General features: G+C 42.8%; 1 protein-coding gene and 1 long non-coding RNA gene across 2 annotated transcripts in view; one reads left to right on the top strand and one right to left on the bottom strand.

Annotated features, from left to right (window-relative positions):
- Positions 1-11,166, bottom strand: part of CDS2 (CDP-diacylglycerol synthase 2) — a 65,515-nt gene extending 54,349 nt beyond the window's left edge. The window contains exon 1 of the mRNA XM_041732307.1: positions 10,955-11,166. Within this exon, the coding sequence (XP_041588241.1) occupies positions 10,955-11,011 (57 nt within the window). The 5' untranslated portion in view covers positions 11,012-11,166. The remainder of the gene's footprint in view (positions 1-10,954) is intronic.
- A 199-nt stretch (positions 11,167-11,365) lies between these two features.
- LOC121477778 lies at positions 11,366-16,250 on the top strand. The gene is made up of 2 exons (XR_005984370.1): positions 11,366-12,281; positions 15,608-16,250. It is a non-coding gene; the product is annotated as an uncharacterized LOC121477778 (long non-coding RNA).
- Positions 16,251-19,184: the final 2,934 nt, after the last annotated feature.

Below are 19,184 nucleotides of genomic sequence, written 5' to 3'. Positions count from 1 at the left end.
AGAGTTCTTAAATATCACTATACCATTATCACACCTATAAAAATTAACAATTCCTTCACATTAAATCTCCAGGATTTGGGCAGCCCTGGTGGCTCAGCAGTTTGGTGCCACCTTTGGCCCAGGGACTGATCCTGGAAACCTGGGATCGAGTCCCAGGATTGAGTCCCACCTCAGGCTCCCTGCATGGAGCCTGCTTCTCCCTCTGCCTTGTCTCTGCCTCTCTCTCTCTTTCTCTGTGTCTCTCATGAGTAAATGGATGGAATATTAAAATAAATAAATAAATAAATCTCGAGGATTTGAATTTATCCAAAATTTTCTAGTTTTTTTCTTTTCATAGCAGTTTGAATGAGGACCCAAATAAGGTCCAGAAATCATTAACACACCATATATCTTTTAATGTGCAAGTTTTATATCTCTTGCTCCCCCTTTTTTTATAGTGGGGCAAGATGTCTCCTTGTCATGTATTTTCTAAAGTAACCAGGTCATTTGTCCAGTGATATTTTTCAATGTGTTCTCCTGTCCCTTTAATTTCCTGTAAACTAGTACTTAAAACGAACATCTTATTCAGGCTCAGGTATGATTTTTGGACAAGACGCTCCATTGGTTGTATTGTGTACTTCCATCAGGAGATACATCATATCTGGCTGTCTGATGGTAGCATTGATGGTTATGGTCTCATTCTATCAATTCCCTGGGGAGTTGAATATATTAATATTCTATCACTCTTTTTCCATTTGTTCTATAAGGAAACACTTCTAGGGGCACCAGGGTGGCTCAGAGGTTGAACATCTGTCTTTGGCTCAGGTTAGTGATCCCAGGGTCCTGGGATCAAGTCTCGCACCAGGTTCCCTGCAGGGAGTCTGCTTCTCCCTCTGCCTAGGTCTCTGCCTCCCTGTGTTTCTCATAAATAAATAATAAAATCTTTTTTTTATTTTTTTATTTTTTTTAAAGATTTTATTTAACAAATATTCACGAGAGAGAGAGAGAGAGAGAGAGAGAGAGAGAGGCAGAGACATAGGCAGAGGGAGAAGCAGGCTCCATGCAGTGAGCCTGACGTGGGATTTGATCCTGGGTCTCCAGGATCACACCCTGGGCTGAAGGCAGGCATTTAACCGCTGAGCCACCCAGGAATCCCTCTTTTTTTTATTTTTAAAATATTTTATTTATTTATTCATGAGAGAGAGAAAGACACACACACACACACACACACACACACAGGCAGGAGAAGCAGGCTCCATGCAGGGAGCCCGACGTGGGACTCGATCCCAGGTCTCCAGGATCATGCCCTGGGCTGAAGGCAGCGCTAAACCGCTGAGCCACCCGGGCTGCCCCTAAAATCTTTTTTAAAAAAGAAAGAAATGTAAAACTTCTAATCAACTATTTGGTTACTCAAAGATACAGTTCCTATGCAAAAACATGATAATGCCTCAGAATAACTTCATCCTAAGCCTCATTACTCTGAGGAGAAAACTGAGGCAAATTATTGGGGGGAGCCAGGTTATAAACCAACTAGTCCAACTAGGAGTCTGTGCTTGTAACTACTAGGCTGTAATGCCTCTTCTAAGATCAGGAAACAAGTGAATACTCAGTATGTCTTTGTGGGGGAGGAGAAACCACAAAGATAGACACTCTCATGCAGTTAGGGTAGCTACAAATTTACTGCAGGAAGGAAATACATTAATTGTATCAAAAGTTTAGACAATGTACATCCCTTCTTAAAATCAGCAGTTCTAAACATAGAATTTCTCTAAGAACACGCATGTGCAGAAAGGAGTTTTTGCATTTTGTTTTGTTTTATTTTATTTTATTTTTTTGTTTTGTTTTAACAAGGGTATTTCCTGCGGCTTGCTTATAATAGCAAAAAATTTAAAACAACTTAAAACCCTGATTGATTCAATAAGTTAAGGCACAGCCACACAATGAAATGACACATAGCCATTAAAAATGATGGTGGTTAAATGTTTACAGATTTGAACAATGTTTAGAGCATATTCTTAAGTAAAAAATGAGTTCTAAAACAGTAGTATACATAGTACAGGACTGTGCAGTGCATATAAAAAGAAAGGCTACACACCAAAACATCAATGACAGTGGTTATCTCTCAATGTCAGGCTTAAGGTGATTTCTTTTCTTTTTGGTGTTTCTACAATGAATATCTTTTATTTTCATCTGTTTCTTCGTAATTAGAAAAAGTTTGAAATACTGTTTATAAAGAACGAACCTTAATGATGTGGAGAATATGCTTCTGACAGCGTAAAAAGGCAAGCTATCAGATCATATGTGGTAACTACTATTACAGTCAGGTGCAGCCGCATGCATTTGAACAGCTCTGCATGATGGGATTATAGGTGGATTTCATTCTCATATGTATACATTTCTGTGATTTCTACAATAAATATATGCCTGATGAAATAATGAGATGGCGAAGAGCTAAAACAGATTTTGAGAAAATAAGATTTAAATAAGTAGAGGTAGGGAGAGGGGTGACAAAGAGCACAACTCAGGAGTTGGAAATAGCAGGAGCCAAGATTGACACCACAGGGGCACCAAACAAGAGGAGAGACTCGTTAAGAGAGAAGAGTGTATTGTCTTCTATGTCCAGAATTCTTTTTTTCTTTTTTTCCTTATAATTTATAGGGTGGTTTCAGAGCTGTTAGCAGATAGAAAGGACAGATGGACTAGAGGTGACTAGGTACAAATTCTAAAGGGATGGAACTCAATTAGAAGATTTCACAATAGTGCTGAACTACGTGAAATATTCAAGAGTAACAGATAAGAAATACAGGTAACACCTGGCTAGAATCTGTGACCTGGACGGGGTGAGAGAGAAGACACAGAGACCAATGTACTCTAAAGCTAAAGCAACTTAGAGATCTGATTCTACTTGCAGAGACAGGAGGGTCAATGTCTAGAGCAAGAGAAGTCAGATTTGAGATAGTTACTGATTGAGGGATATGCACCAAGGAATGTCCTCGATGTCATGAAACCACCAGGACTAGCAGGACACAGATTGTCGGGAGGAGGCTCTGAGAATCGCCCACTAAAGAATCTGCAGTCAGGCAGCCCTGGTGGCTCAGCGGTTTAGCGCCGCCTGCAGCCCAGGCCATGATCCTGGAGACCCTGGATCGAGTCCCACATCAGGCTCTCTGCATGGAGCCTGCTTCTCCCTCTGCCTGTGTCTCTGCCTCTCTCTCTCTGCATCTTTATGAATAAATAAAATCTTTAAAAAAAAAAAAAAAAGAATCTGGAGTCAATGACAGAAATCCCCTCAATGTCAGGGACCCAGGAGCAAAGACTATTGCCAGAAAATCCCACATCTTGGGCAGCCCGGGTGGCTCAGCGGTTTAGCGCTGCCTTCAGCTCAGGGCGTGATCTTGGAGACCCGGGATTGAGCCCCATGTCGGGCTCCCTGCATGGAGCCTGCTTCTTCCTCTGCCTGTGTCTGTGCCTCTCTCTCTCTCTCTCTCTCTCTCTCTCTCTGTCTCTCATGAATAAATAAAATCTTAAAAAAAAAAGAAAAAGAAAAAAGAAAATCCCACATCTCAACAACTCTTTCAAAAACACAGCAGAGTCCTCACAGAGGAGCCCTAGGCTGGCCCTGCAAGACCCTAATACAAATGACTTGCTGCCAAAAGGTAACAATAGATGTCTAACTTTGGAAGGACATATCAGGTCCTGCACCAACAGGAGGCACTCATGAGCACTGCAACTTGGCTCAAGAGGCTGCCTCTGTGGAGCACTGGGGAGGAGGGAAGGGGGAATTCACAGCCTACACTTTGCACCTTTCAAATTCTGAACCATGCACTGCCTAGTCAAAATGACACAATAAAGTTTAACTTTCTTGAAAAGGTCACTCAACTTGGTGGGCCCTATGCCATCCCCACTGTTGGGGCAAACAGCATAAGAACAAAGATTGGGGACTGGACGGGCAAGCTGCCTAATGGAACCAGCCTACCATTGCTGGCACTGCACCACCCTGCCACCAGGCTTGTAAGGCAAGAACTCTGCCCAACACCAGGAGCAACTTGGTATTTTTCCAAGAAGACTCTGGCAAAAACACTAATCAAGAGTCAGGGTCTCTATGTCGTTTTCACAAATCAGAAGCAGTATAGCACATGAAAGTCTCTGCCTTCTCATGCCCAGTAGCCTCCAGCACCAGTCAGGAAAGTCGAGGAGGCTGTCACAGCACAGGAAATAAGAAACCGTGTGCAGGAGAGTTACTCTGCAAGCCTACTAGAAATGCAAACAAGTTTAATATACTCCACCAGTGTAGATCTGAGAACAGAAGAAGAATGCACAGATCAGAAATACAAGAGTCCTCTTAGCAGCAGTTTTGCTTTTCAAGGTCAACCAGGGTCTGGAAGCAGGTGATCCTCCTGAGATATCCTCAAAAGGTCACAGTGCCTATGTAATTGACCTCACATCATCTCATCACATAAGCATTTCACCATCTCACATCACAAGAAGGGTGAGTACAGAACAATATTTTGAGAGAGAGAACACACTCACATAAGTTTTATTATAGGATATGGTTGCAATTATTCTATTTTAATATTGTTAATCTCTTACTGTGCTAATGTACAAATTAAGCTTTTTCATAGGTTTATGTATTTTAAAGATTTTATTTATTTATTTATGAGAGACACAGATAGAGAGGCTGAGATACAGGCAGAGGCAGAAGCAGGCTCCATGCAGGGAGACCGATGTGGGACTTGATCCCAGAACTCCAGGATCACCCCCAGAGCCAACGCAGATGCTTAACCGCTGAGCCACCCAGGCATCCCAGGCTTATGTATGTATAGGAAAAAAACACAGTAGAGCTAGGATTCAGTAGTGATCTGCAGTTGCAGGCATCCACTGGGGTCTTGGAACAAATCCTCTACAGATAAGGGATGGGAGGTGTTACTGTATTAATGTTCACATTCTTTCAAACACTTTATTTTTTTAGATTTTATTTATTTATTCATGATAGATACAGAGAGACAGAGGCAGAGAGAGAAGCAGGCTCCACGTGGTGAGCCTGATGCAGGACTCAATCCCAGAACCCCAGGGTCACGCCCTGAGCTAAGGCAGACACTCAATCACGGGCCACTCACGCATCCCTCTTTCAAATACTTTAAAGGATAATTATTTGCATCCTTTTGCAACTATGAAATTAGTTACAAGATTCATTTTTGTGCATTTAGTTCTATTTCTTCAAATCAATGGAGAAAGAATGGAATATTTGAAGCCAAAACTGGTATAAAATCCTGAACATTTTCTTATGAACACAGACACCAGCCCTTCTTCAGAGCTAAAGGGACTGTATACAGCGGACACAGGATTCAGTGAAGGTTCTAAGGAGAAGGGGTGCTGAATACTGAGTGACTGATTACTGCTGGAACAAACAATTCTGATATTAAAAGTCATCCAGAAAGCAACCTCATACGCAGCTCAGTGTGAGGAGCCCACACCACACTGGGACTTTCTTTCAAGGATACCCGAATGGTGGCCCTCAGGGATGGAGACTCCAAAATACATAAACCACCAGTACCTGGGAAAATTGGACCTAATCAGCTTTTTCTGCCAATTTTTTTCCCCTCAGAATCTCCACATTTACTGACAACTTGCACATATACATGTGCAAGTTTTTGAAAACCTTTTGCTATTTTTCTGATTTTTGTAGCCACATAAGAAAAACAGGTGATATGTGGGCATGCTTTTAAAGTCTGTAAATTAATTCTGTACCTTTGCAGGCAGCATTATGCAACATAATGAGAAAAAAAAAACAGTTAGGAAACCTTCATACCCTATGACCCATATCTGCCTCCAAGGAGCTGTGTGACCTTGAGCAAAGAAACTCTCTGGGATATGGTATCCTCCTCTATCAAATAATGACCTCTAAGACCCTTCTAGTTCTAATAACCAATGAGAACAATTTAACATTTTTAAAAGATACAAATTCTTCCAGTGAAATATCACAAATGTGTACAAACACAAAACATCTCAAATCAAATCAGTTTTTAAAAAAATATTTTATTTTTAAGTAATCTCTACACCCAACATGGGGCTCAAATTTATAATCCCAAAATCAAGAGTTACATGCTCTACCAAGTGAGCAAGCCAGGCACCCCCAAAATTAGCTTTTTAAAAAAACTAATGAATAAAAAAGCCTAATTTTAAGTAGTCACAAAATGAGAGCTAATTGAGTTTATAAAATTATACACTTTAAAAAACTAAAATAAAATTATACACCGTGATCAACATAAATAAGAAACTTAAAATGGTGGATTATGTAGCAAATCTTGTCATTTCTCTCCCTGTTTAAGAACCATAGCCAAGGTTTACTAATTTTTCGATCCCTGAAGTATTTCTCAATATAAAAACAAAAGAGTTGAAATAGAGCATTTCTCCTATATCTGTAGTTTTATAGCTCTTAAACTAAAATTTCATTATTTCAGTAATTTACTCTTAAAAATCAGAAAAACATTTTTAATTATTCACCGCTATCCTAAAATAGATTATCACCAGTGCAATAAAGGGAAGATAATTGTGTACAGCAATGCTACTTCTATCTGTGATTTGGAACACTAAAAAATTTGGCCTGAAAACATACATCACAGAGTGCAAGCCCTGTCTATAACACTTTCCTTAAAAAGAGATGAATAGGGAAAGACTATTCCAAACACTCATAACTTGGTGATTTAATCCTCTTACAAGAGTGGAAGGTGAGGGGCACTTGGGTGGCTCAGTGGTTGGGTGTCTGCCTTCGGCTCAGGGCATGCTCCTGGGGTCGAGTCCTGCATCAGGCTTACAGCAGGGAGCCTGCTTCTCCCTCTGCCTATGTCTCTGCCTCTGTCTCTCATGAATAAATAAATCTTTAAAAAAAAAAAAGAGAGAGAGAGAGAGAGAGAGAGAAGGTGAATGTGATTTTTTTCTATAAAACTCTATTTCAGGGAACCCTGGGTGGCTTGTGATCCCTGGGTGGCTCAGCGGTTTAGCGCCTGCCTTTGGCCCAGGGCACGATCCTGGAGTCCCAGGATCGAGTTCCGCATCGGGCTCCCGGCATGGAGCCTGCTTCTCCCTCTCCTGTGTCTCTGCCTCTATCATAAATAAATAAATCTTAAAAAAAAAAAAAAAAAAAACTCTATTTCAGCCAGAAACAGTCTTAGCTAATACACCATCACAATGTGATGGCTTCTGCCCTATTTAACACTCATATTCATTTAAACCACAGGAGTATCCTCTGAAACACATGCTATCCTATCACCTCCATTTTAGGGATAGACAAACGGAGGCTTTTATACAAGTGCCTTGCTCAAAGTTATAGAGCTGGTAAGTGGCACAGTCCCTGCACCTAACGACCATCTCCAGTTAAAATTTATTTTTTTTCCAGTTAAAATTTAAACTCCTCTTTCTAAACAATGTCATTATTTCCTCCCCAGGCTGGTCTATCTATCTACAAAGGAAGCCTTGAGACGAGCAGAGCTCTAATTTAAGTAGCACTCCAGCACCTAAATACAGCAGAGCCTTCACTGTAACCTCCAAAACAAAGTTTCCTGAAATGCCAACCCAGACATAAATTTTAAGATGCCGATCTTTTGGCCCATGTTTCATCCTTTTCTTTCCTAACCTCCATTGGAAAAACACGGTTGGGCAGAAGGAGGATCATTCTCAAAGCTTAAATTCCAAGCTTCTTAAATTTGGCAACAATACTGTGCTTTGGGACTTTAAAATTATAAGCACAGTTCCCAGAGGAAAACATTTCCTTTATTAGCAATTGGCTTTGAAAATTCCATTCTAGGATGCTAAATATAATAAAATACCTTCTGACTTCTAATAAACATTCTCCAGACTATTTTGAAACTAATGATCGTTTGCTTATTTACAAAACAATTTTGCCACAACCATTAAGCAAATGGAACATTTTAAAGAATCCTTCAAATTTGTTCCAGTTCTTTTAATGAACTGACCTGATAATATTTTCTGAATTTTTCTATGAAAGAAGAAAGTTCTCATTTCACGATTCATTTTTTTTTTAAGATCTTATTTATTTATTCATGAGAAACACGGAGAGGGGCAGAGACCTAGCCAGAGGGAGAAGCAGGCTCCATGCAGGAAGCCCAATGTGGGACTCAATTTGGAGACTCCAGGATCACCACCTAAGCCGAAGGCGGATGCTCAACAGCTGAGCCACCCAGGCATCCCTCACGATTCATTTCTTTAAAAAGATATCCGGGATCCCTGGGTGGCGCAGCGGTTTGGCGCCTGCCTTTGGCCCAGGGCGCGATCCTGGAGACCCTGGATCGAATCCCACATCAGGCTCCCGGTGCATGGAGCTTGCTTCTCCCTCTGCCTATGTCTCTGCCCCTCTCTCTCTCTCTCTCTCTCTGTATGACTACATAAATAAAAAAAAAAAAATTCTTTAAAAAAAATAAAAAATAAAGAGATATCCTTGTTTTATCCCAATTTCCTTAGGTTTTAACACAAGAACATCAGCAAAACAAGAATCATGGAGATAGGTTTCTTAAACTATGAAATAGAGTAAACATTTTTAAAGACTCTATACATTCATCAAAGGCACATAAAGCATTTCACAGTTCTTAAAATGTATCTTTATTATTAAAAATGCCATACACGGTAGTTCAGAAATACTGAGTGACAGGGTGAGGAGCTGACTGCCTTGTTGTGGGCTAATGGACTACATCAATCAGGCTTTTAACCGAATGCAGTAGCCGCTGTGTTTTAGGGAACAAGCACTTAGAGCTCACAACTCCAGTCATTCTGTCATTGTATAAGTGGTTTAAATGCAGTTGCAAACATTTAAGGTACCTTCAGCTGGACAGCTCCTCATGGTCTCCCTACCTAAAACACGGAATGAGAAAGTAATTAAGACTCAGATGGCACTTTTTCTCTGGGAGATGGATTCAAGGAGTTGAGTGGGAAGGGTAAAAACTTTTCACCTCATAATCCCATGGGGGCGGAGGGGTGGTTTTGTTTTCACCACTAAGTATGTCTATGACAAACAGCTTTTCAAAAAAAAATATATCCCACTAGCTACCATGCCTTCTTTTGTCTCCAAAGTTCCATTAACATTAAGTCTCAAACAAGGCTACGCAATCTCCAAATATCTAAGGGGCACCTGGGTGGGTGGCTCAGTGGTTGACTTTCTGCCTTTGGCTTAGGTTGTGATCCAGGGGTCCCATATTCCCCCCCCAGCAGATTCACAGGGGCCCCCCCCCATCAGGCTCACAGCGGGGAGCCTGCTTCTCCCTCTGCCTATGTCTCTGCCTCTCTCTGTCTCTCATGAATAAATAAAATATTTTTAAAATCTCTAAACACACACCAACATGTATATGCAGGGTAGGGCAGAGTTCTTTTAGGCCCAACCAGGATATTTAATGGGAAGATAAGAGAGTTCAAAGTACCTTTCTCTACAAATGACTCCTAAACTTGCACTGAAACCCTAAATTTTCTCCAAAATGTATTCTAAAAATTAATAATAAGAGTTCTCCTTGAAAGATCCACTATTAATAGCAGCAACAAAAAAACTTGTTTAACACCCTATTATCCTTCACCCAAAACATGCCTCCTAGTATAACTACTCTGTTGACACCCTGTCCCCAAAATTTGTGCTTTCTCCCTTCCTGGTGTTTCCCTAATGTCCCTTTCCTCCAGTTATCAAAACCTCCAAGCTGCATCCGTAAGTGGGTGCTGTGAGGCCCAGTGCAGGACAACTGGGATTGGTGGCAACAGCCGTTCCTCAGCTCCCAGCCCCGTGTTATTCAGGTGGGACTATGACGGCAGGTCCTCCAATTATGCACACTGACCTGAAATTCAGGCTGTTAGGAGAAACCTTCCGGTTTTTAAAATAGCATGCGAGGGATGCCTGGGTGGCTCAGTGGTTGAGCGCCTAATCTTAGCCCGGGGCCTGATCCGGCGTCCTGGGATCGAGTCCCGCATCAGGCTTCTCCCTCCGCCTAGGTCTCTGCCCCTCTCTGTCTCTCATGAATAAATAAATAAATACGTTAAGAAAAAAATAAAATAGCATGAACCAAAGAATACATGTGCAGGTCACCCGCTGGCAACCCTCGAGTTAACCAGCGTCTTCCATTCCGTGCAGGCTCCCTCAACGCATCCTTCACACCACTGCCCGCTCAGCTTGCCTAACACACTGAGGCTCCTGAAGCTCGACGCGCTGCCACCAAGTCCCAACCCTCCTGCTGCGCCGTCGCTCGGCGTCCACAGAGCCGCCTCCGCCGTGCCCAACTCCCCTGCACAAACCCTTCACTTCAACGAAAGGTGTCTCCCCCCCCCCCCCCCCCCCCCAGCCAGCGGCGTCCCCGCCAAGATGGCCTCTGTTTTACCCTCCTGCTCCGCTCCATCAATGCCCACACTCGAGGCAGGAAACCCATCCTGGGAGTGACCCTTCCAACACCTGCGGACGTGAGTCAAGAAACCTGCTTATTTTAAAGCGAAAAGATTGAACTTTCAAGAAAGAATTTAAATCTCCTTAGAGGCAAATTCCAATGGCCTTTTCTGAATTGCCGCCTCCCCGCCCAAATATTCCCAAGGGGGAGCAGACAGCTCTGGACAGGCTCAGAGGAGGCTCCTGCCAGTCCAGGCTTGGCGGGGCCCCGCTGCCCCCACCGCAGGAAGGCCTCGGCGAGGTGGCAGCCGGGCAGGGGACCCCAACCAACCCTGCGGGGCCGGGGCCGGGGCCGGGGCCGGGGCCGGGGCCGCGCGCTGCCTCCCGCGCCGAGGGATGCCACCGCAAGCAGAGCCCGCAGCCGGGGTCCCGACCCGCCGCCCCCTCCCGCGCGCTCCGCCGGGGCCCTCACCCGGAGACCCTCGGCGCTGCCCAGGCCCCGGGCCGACAAAGGGTCAGAGAGCGAGTGTGCGCTCCGCGCGCGCCACCCGCCAACATCCGGGGGGCGCCGCTGCCCCGCCGCGCCAGCCCCGCCGCCGCCGCTACCTTGTCCTCCGGCGGCGCGTCCGGCTCGCGGACCGCCCTCTGCCTCAGCTCGGTCATGCTTGGAGACCCCCGCGCGACGTCGCTGCAGGGGAGCAGCGCAGCCGCCGGGCGTGCAGCTCAGCGCGGGCGCGCGCGGACTCCGCTCGGCCGCCCCGCCCCGCCCGAGCGGCTCGCAGGACCCACCGCAGCCGGGCCGCGGGCGGTGGAGCTCGGCCCCGCCCAGCGCCGCCGCCGCCCTTTCACCCGGGCGGAGCACAGTCGGCCCGCTCCGGCCCCGGCCAGCTCTCTCCTCCAGAGAGCAGGACCCCGGAGCGAGCGCGCACGCGCACCGCCGCCACCGCGGCTCCGGAGATCCACCAATGACGCGAATCCGTCGGGGGGGCGGGGCCGCGGGAGGCGGAGCAGAGCGGAGCGCTGAGGCGTGCATTGGGCCAGCTGCGCGAGGAGGCGGGCGTTTCCGAAGCAGACGAGCCAATGGGAGCCCCGGGCTGACAGCGGACTGGGGGCGCTGGCACTCCGGGTCCTAGAGGTAAATCGGCTTCCGCGGGTGGCGGGGCGGCATCCTCCGAGCTCTCACCTGCTGGGTGCTTGCTGCTCTCGGCTCGGGGTCCTCCGTAGCCGCGGCTCGTCCCTCCCGTGTACAGAGAGACACTCGTCAGGTCCTCAAGTGGAAAAGCCGAGGGAGCCCCGCCGTGTAAGAGGAGAGACTCACGTGATAAGGAAGCGAAGCCCAAACTTCAGTCTCTAGCAATTCCGGCGTGTTCAATAGGCTAGCCTCTGAGCTAAGTAATCGCTTCACCTCATACAGAGAGAGAAGTAGATACGGTGTTTATTTTACAGATAAGATCTTCCGCGGTTTTTCAAATTTCTGCCTCCTGGACTGCTAAAGAAGAGCTTTTCCTGGACAGGAATGTCGGCTGCCTCGTTCACAGGGGATCCCCCTGTATACCGGACATATCCTTAGCACTTGAATGGATTTAAAGATTCTCCTAAAGGAAAAGGATCGACCAAGGTCTCGTAACTACAAAGACATTGCCCGCTAGGAATTAGAACACAGATCTGTTCGTTACCAAAGCCCACGATAATCATTGTCCATATTGCCTCGTTCAAACACTGCACTGCCTCCAGCGGTTCTTATTCTCTGCTTTAGGAGGGGTGTAAAACAAGTGTGAGATGGGGTCCCTTCCTGTAAGCATACCGTCACCGAACCGAGAGAAACGCGCACACGTAGGAGTGGCGATTTCATGTCAGCGATTTTGTCCGTAGCTGTGGCTTCTGGATAAGGTAGTGAGAATTCTGAGAAAGGCATTCTGTTTTCTTGATTTCTGTAAGTATAGCCCCAAGTTTCTGTAACAGTACTTCACAGTGACAGTAGACTAGGTTCGGGGTGTGCTTGGTTTCCTACCCACAGCATTGCACAAATTCTTGGCGGGCTTTTTGTGGGAGAAGAAACAGACCGCTCCTTCCAGGCCATAATTTATAGAAAGCTTTGCTTTTGTATTTTATTTTGTCTTTTGCTTCAATGTTATTTATAAAAAATAAATAACATAGTCGTGGTCATTTTAAAGCTCTTTTAATCTGTTGAGGACCGTGTGACCATCATTATGACCAATGTCAGTGATTACTTCTTCATCTAAAGATCAGACACCTCTTGAGTAAATGAAGCAAGGTTTATTACCTAAGAGATGTAGAAGGATGTCAACACAAAGAAAGCCACAAAGGTCATCCTCTGACATAGAGGTGTTAGTATCCAGATCCTCACGGTTAGGGTACGTAATTATGAAAGGTCACAACTGAGTAAGCAACGCATCAGTCGTTCCAGCTCAACTGTTGCCTTTCAAACCCAGCCTAATATAAAGGAGGCTGAAGAGCAGTGCATAGCAATTAAAGTTTCAGAGTGTACAGTATGATTACTAGGGTAGATAAACCCCTACAATTTGGCCTGAACAAATTTCTCAGCCATTGCTCTAAGCCCTTCCAGGCTAACTGAGCTTAAACCTAGTACATATCTAAAGTGCTGTAGAGAACCAAGGAGCAGGTATTCAGACCACTGAAAGTCATACTAATAGGCCTTTAGGCAAGCACTAGGGTCTCTCTCTCTCTCTCTCTCTCTCTCTCTCTCTTTATATATATATATATACACAGTATATAAAGTATAGTATAGAGGAGCAGGTGTAAGGTAATGTAAGGATTTTCTTCAGGGTGGAGATAGGGGGAGATCTTTATATATATATATATATATACTGTAGAAAGAAAATAAAAGTAAAGATCTCCCCCTATCTCCACCCTGAAGAAAATCCTTACATTACCTTACACCTGCTCCTCTATCCCTGACTTTTCCCTTCTAGTCCTCATATTAGCTCCTTCATGTAGCGTCATTTCTTTCAGGCTTGTGGCTTATCTTGTTTACAATGACTTCTTTTCATTACATTCCTTGATTAGTTCCCATTATTTTTAGATGTTATTTTGATTACTTGATATAACTAGCAAGAAATTCTCAAGTCCCCCAGAATGTTTGGGCTGTGAGCTCAGTATAAGTGGAAAGCTATTGTTGTAATTATTATTCTATAATAAAAATTATTTTGTAATAAAAACATTTGAAAACTGTATTAGTACAAACAACAAGAAAATCCTTCAGTTCCCTGAATAGTGTTTTTCATCTCTTAGCTGGGAAGAATTGTCAATAAACAATTCCTTAAACAGCAACTTCTTTTAAAAATTGTCAATAAATAGGTGTGCCTGGAAGGCTCATTCAGTTAAGCATCTTCCTTTAGCTCAGGTCATGATCCCAGCGTCCTGGGATCTAACCCCACAACAGGATCCCTGCTCAGTGGGGAGTCTGCTTCTCTGGCCCTGCTCTTGTGCTCATGCTCTCTCCAATAAATAAATAAAATATTTTTTAAAAATTGTCAATAAACATAAACAGACTATCTGCTTTTTATCTTGCCCTTCAACATTGCCCTTTCAGTATTTAGTTTGACAGATGTTCTCAGATAACTAAACCTTCCTCAATTTAATGAGGCAACATACAAAATGGAATTGAGAGTGTGCTCTGCAGAATTGTCAAGCTTCTTAAAGCTTCAAAAATGCAAATCCTGCCCTCCCACAAACTTACAGACGTACTCAATCATTAGTCCATCTAAACTAGAGTCTAGATGTCGGCAAAACTCTAGGTCTCATTTTTTCAAACCAATAGTCTATGTAGGGGCGCAGGTGGCTTTAAGCAAATATTCATCTATTGATCCCACATGATCCCACATGAAACAGTACTACTCAGTCTTGATTATTTATCAGAATTATCTGGGGAGTTTCTAAAAGATAGTAATGGACCAACTAAATAAGAATTTCTAGAGATGGAGCCTAGAGAAAATAGGCTTTTTTGCTGTTAATCTTCTTGGGTGTTTCTCTTTTTTTTTCTTTTTAAAAATTTATTTATTGAAGAGACAGAGCACTAATAGGGGAGAGCATAGGAAGAGAAAGAAGCACACTTCCCACTGAGCAGGGAGCTCCACACAAGACTGGATTTTAGGACTCTGATATCGACCTGAGCCAAAGGCAGCTTAACTGACTGAGCCACCCACCGGCTCCTCCCCAGGTGTTTCTAATGGGCAGCTAGACTTAAGAATCACTCTAACAGATATCACCTTATAAGGAAACTTGCCAGAAATTATATAAAATAGTTTATGACATTTTCTCTCCAAACATTCATTAATATTTTCTTTTTTAAAAAGATTTTATTTTGGGACGCCTGGGTGGCTCAGCAGTTGAGCATCTGCCATCGGCTTAGGGTGTGATCCCTGCATCAGGCTCCCTGCATGGAGCCTGCTTCTCCTCCCTCTGCCTATGTCTCTGCCTCTCTCTGTCTCTTGTGAATAAATAAATAAAAGAAATTAAATAAACTAATTAAATAAATAAATGTCTCTCACAAGAGACAGAGAGAGGCAGAGACATAGGCAGAGGGAGAAGCAAGCTCCCCACAAGGAGTGTGAGGCAGGACTCAATCCCGGTGCGGGTGCGGGGAGATCTCCACTTGAGCCAAAGGCAGAAGCCACCCAGGTGTACCTCATTAACATTTTCTGATCAATACATGTCCCACGAAGAAAATTTGGAAAATGCAGAAAAGTATAATGGAAAACATTAAAATCATTCGTGGTAGTATCAGCCACAGGTAATTAATTACTATTTACATTATTGCATTTTCCTTCTATTTTCCATGCACTTGCACCTAGTATAACAATTTTAGAAAATTGGAATACTACTATTTATACCATTTCATAACCTGACTTTTCTGTTTATCATTCAGTGTCCTTTAAGAATGGTATTTGTTTTTTTATTCATGAGAGACAGAGAGAAAGACAGAGGCACAGGTAGATGGAGAAGCAGGCTCCATGCAGGGAGCCTGACATGGGGCTCTATCTCCGGTCTCCTGGATCAGGCCCTGGGCTGAAGGAGGCGCTAAACCGCTGAGCCACCCGGGCTGCCCTATGAATGGTATTTGAAAGGCTGTTTAGTATTCCATGTTATAGATTTAACATAATTTACCAATATTTTGTTAGACCTCAGGGTTATTTCCAATTTCAGAGGAATTTTTAATAATTCTCCAAGAAACATTATTTTGTTTGTTTGTTTTTGTTTTTGTTTTTTTGTGAGTAGGCTCTAGGCCCAGCGTGGAGTCCAACACAGAGCTTGAACTCACAACCCTGAGATCAACACCTGAACGGAGATCAAGAGTTGGATGCTTAATTGACTGAGCCACACAGATCCCCCCTCTATAAGAAATATTCTTAAACGTGCTTCATCTTGGTAAGTATCTCTGATTACTTATTTAAGCAAATATCCTAGAGGTTGAATTTGTGTGTCAAAGAATAAATAAAATTTGAAGGCTTCATACACATTACCAAATTCCCACCAGAAAAATTACAATTTATACTGTAATCTTCAATGCATGAAAGTGTCCCCTTCCTTGATTTCTTCCTAACAATGAATGTTGACACAATTTTAATTTATTTGGTAGATTAAAATTCTGTCTCCCATTAACTTACTTTTGTATATTAATGTGGCTAACCATTTTGTTCATATACTTACTAAGACTGAGCCTTGGACACTGCAAGCTAGCTACTTCTGGCTTTTGTTTGATGCATAAAGTCCTCTTTTTTCTTGATCAGTTTGAGTTGGCTTCTCTGTCGTGAAACTTAAACTATACTAACCAACACAATGCTCTTAGCCGTACTGAGTTTTAAAATGTATGTAGTAAAAAAATAAATAAATAAATAAATAAATAAATAAATAAAATAAAACGTACATAGTCATTCCTTAGTTTTATGGAGGCTTTCCTTTTATGTTTAGAAGCCCATAGCAAGATCTCATGGATATTTACCAAAAGACTTTCACACATCTTATTGGGTTTATATTTATTTGAAAAAAAATTTTATTTTTTTTATTTATTTATGATAGTCACAGAGAGAGAGAGAGAGAGGCAGAGACACAGGCAGAGGGAGAAGCAGGCTCCATACACCGGGAGCCCAACATGGGACTCGATCCCAGGTCTCCAGGATCACGCCCTGGGCCAAAGGCAGGCGCCAAACCGCTGCGCCACCCATGGATCCCTTGAAAAAAATTTTAAAGATTTTATTTATAAATAAACTCTACATTCAACATAGGGACCAACCCCAAGGTCAAGAGTCACATGCTCTATTGACTGAGCCAGTATGGATTTGAATTTTGAATTTATTTATTTGAATTTTAATTCTTTAATCTATCTGGAATTTATTTTGGTGAACAGTTATTAGGAAGAGTCTATACCTTTATTATTTCCTAAACATTTAATCAATTTTGATAATTCACTTAATACATTGTTTTTCTCACTGACTGGAATAGCACCTTTACCAGATGTTAAAGTGATCCTTTTAAAACACAAATTAGATCATGTCAAAGATCTTCTGATAATTTTCTCACACTTGCAAAGTCCTACAAGCTCTCCTACTTCCCTTTGCAACCTCACCTTGCACCAGTCCCCCTTTTACCAATGTGTTCCAGACATATCAATCTTTGAGTTCTATTATATGTCAATTATATCTCAATAAAACTGAGGGAAATTACCCATAAAAAATATCTTCGAATTCTAAAATGAAGTACTATCTGAACATCTTCTAAACATGCTGTCCTTTTTCAACATATTATTCTTTCAGCCCAGAATACTCTTTCTTCCACTCTCCAAACAGCTAGCTTTTCTGGTAAAATCCTACTACATTAGAGGGCCTTCTACAACAGGTCATTGCCCTCCATATATCATTTCAACTGACCATGTGCAATGTGGGTACCATATGGGTGGAGTTTAATCACCGTTTAAAATGTCTTCAAGTTGATTACACTTAGATCTAGCATTAAACCAAAATGTAATTATGTAAGCAAAAAACCAAGAAATAGAGTAGCCAAATATACATTTATTATTAGTGAAGCAAATGTTCTCCCTGGAATGAAAAGATTCCACATTTTGCAAAGGAATGGAGACTCCAAGAGAACTAAGAAAGGAAAATAAAGATGGATAAAACTATTATGTTTTGATATTAAAATGTATGCAAAGGATAGTTGATCATACATAAAACATGAAGGTCCCCCTATCAAAATTTACCAATGGGAAACCATCAACAAAATGAAAAGGCAACCTACTAAGTGGGAAAAAATAATTGCAAATTGTATAAAGGATATAAGGGGCTAATCTTACACAACTCAATAGCAAAAACCAAACAATCCAATTTAAAAATTGGGCAAAAAATCTGAATAGACATTTTTCCAAAGACATGCCTATAGCCAACAGGTATATAAAAGATGCTCAACATCATAGAGAGATGCAAATCAAAACCACAATGAGCTATCACCTCACATCTATTATCAAATAAACAAGAAGTAAGTGTTGACAAGGAAATGAATAAAGGGAACACTTGTGCACTTTGGTGGGAATGTAAATGGTTGCACCCATGATGGAAAACAGTATGAAAGTTCCTCAAAACATTAAAAATAGAACTACTATGTAATCCAGCAATTCTACCTTGGGATAGTAATCCGAAGAAAATAAAAACACAGGGGCGGCCTGGTGGCTCAGCGGTTTAGCGCCGCCTTCGGCCCAGGGTGTGATTCTGGCAACTCGGGATGGAGTCCCACGTCGGGCTCCCTCCATGGAGCCTGCTTTCTCCTTCTGCCTGTGTTTCTGCCTCTGTCTCCTCTGTGTGTCTCTCATGAATAAATAAATAATCTTTTTTTAAAAAAAGAATTTGACAACCAAAACACATTTTAAAAAAATGAAAACACTAACTTGAAAAGATAAATATTTCTGCATGTTCACTGCAGCATTGCTTACAGCAGCCAAGCTATAGGGACAACCTGAGTATCCATTGATGAATTAATGAATACAGAAATTGTCATATGCACACATATACACACCAGAATATTATTCACCCACAAAAAAGGATGGAATCTTGCCATTTACAACAATATGGTTGGATCTTGAGGGCATTATGCTAAGTGAATAAATCAGATAAAGACAAATACCATATGATCTCTATGTGGAACCTAAAACAAAAGCAAAAACAAAAACCGGAGCTCACAGATGGAGAACAGATGGGTGGTTACTAGAGGTGGGAGTGGGAGAAATGGGTGAATTGCTTTCTTGTTTTTGTTCACAGTGACTTTAAAACTTTTTTTAAAAGGGGGTGGGGGAAAAAAGGGGGGGGGAGGGGACGCCTAGGTGGCTCAGCGGTTTAGCGCCGCCTTCAGCCCAGGGCGTGATCCTGGAGACCCCGTATCGAGTCCCACAGCGGTCTCCCTGCATGGAGCCTGCTTCTCCCTCTGCCTGTGTCTCTGCCTCTCTCTGCCTCTGTGTGTCTCTCACGAATATCTTAAAAAAAAAAAAAAAAATTTACAAATGGGGACACCTGAGTGGCTCAGTGGTTGAACATCTGCCTTTGGCTCAGGGCCTGATCCCGGGTTCCTGGGATTGAGTCCTGCATCAGGCTCTGTGCAGGGAACCTGCTTCTCCCTCTACCTACGTCTCTGCCTCTCTGTATCTCTCATGAGTAAATAAAATCTTTATTTAAAATCTTATTTGAGAGAGAAAACATATTGGGGAAAAAAAAAAGAGAGAGAGAACATATTGGGGAGGGGCAGAGGGAGAAGGAGAGGTAGAAGCAGACTCCTCCGGGAGCCAGGAGCCAACCTTGGATCTAGATCTCAG

This window comes from Vulpes lagopus, chromosome 18 (assembly GCF_018345385.1).
Source record: "Vulpes lagopus strain Blue_001 chromosome 18, ASM1834538v1, whole genome shotgun sequence".
NCBI lineage: Eukaryota > Metazoa > Chordata > Mammalia > Carnivora > Canidae > Vulpes > Vulpes lagopus.
Note: the sequence above shows the minus strand (reverse complement) of the source record. Positions and strands in the feature narration are given on the sequence as shown.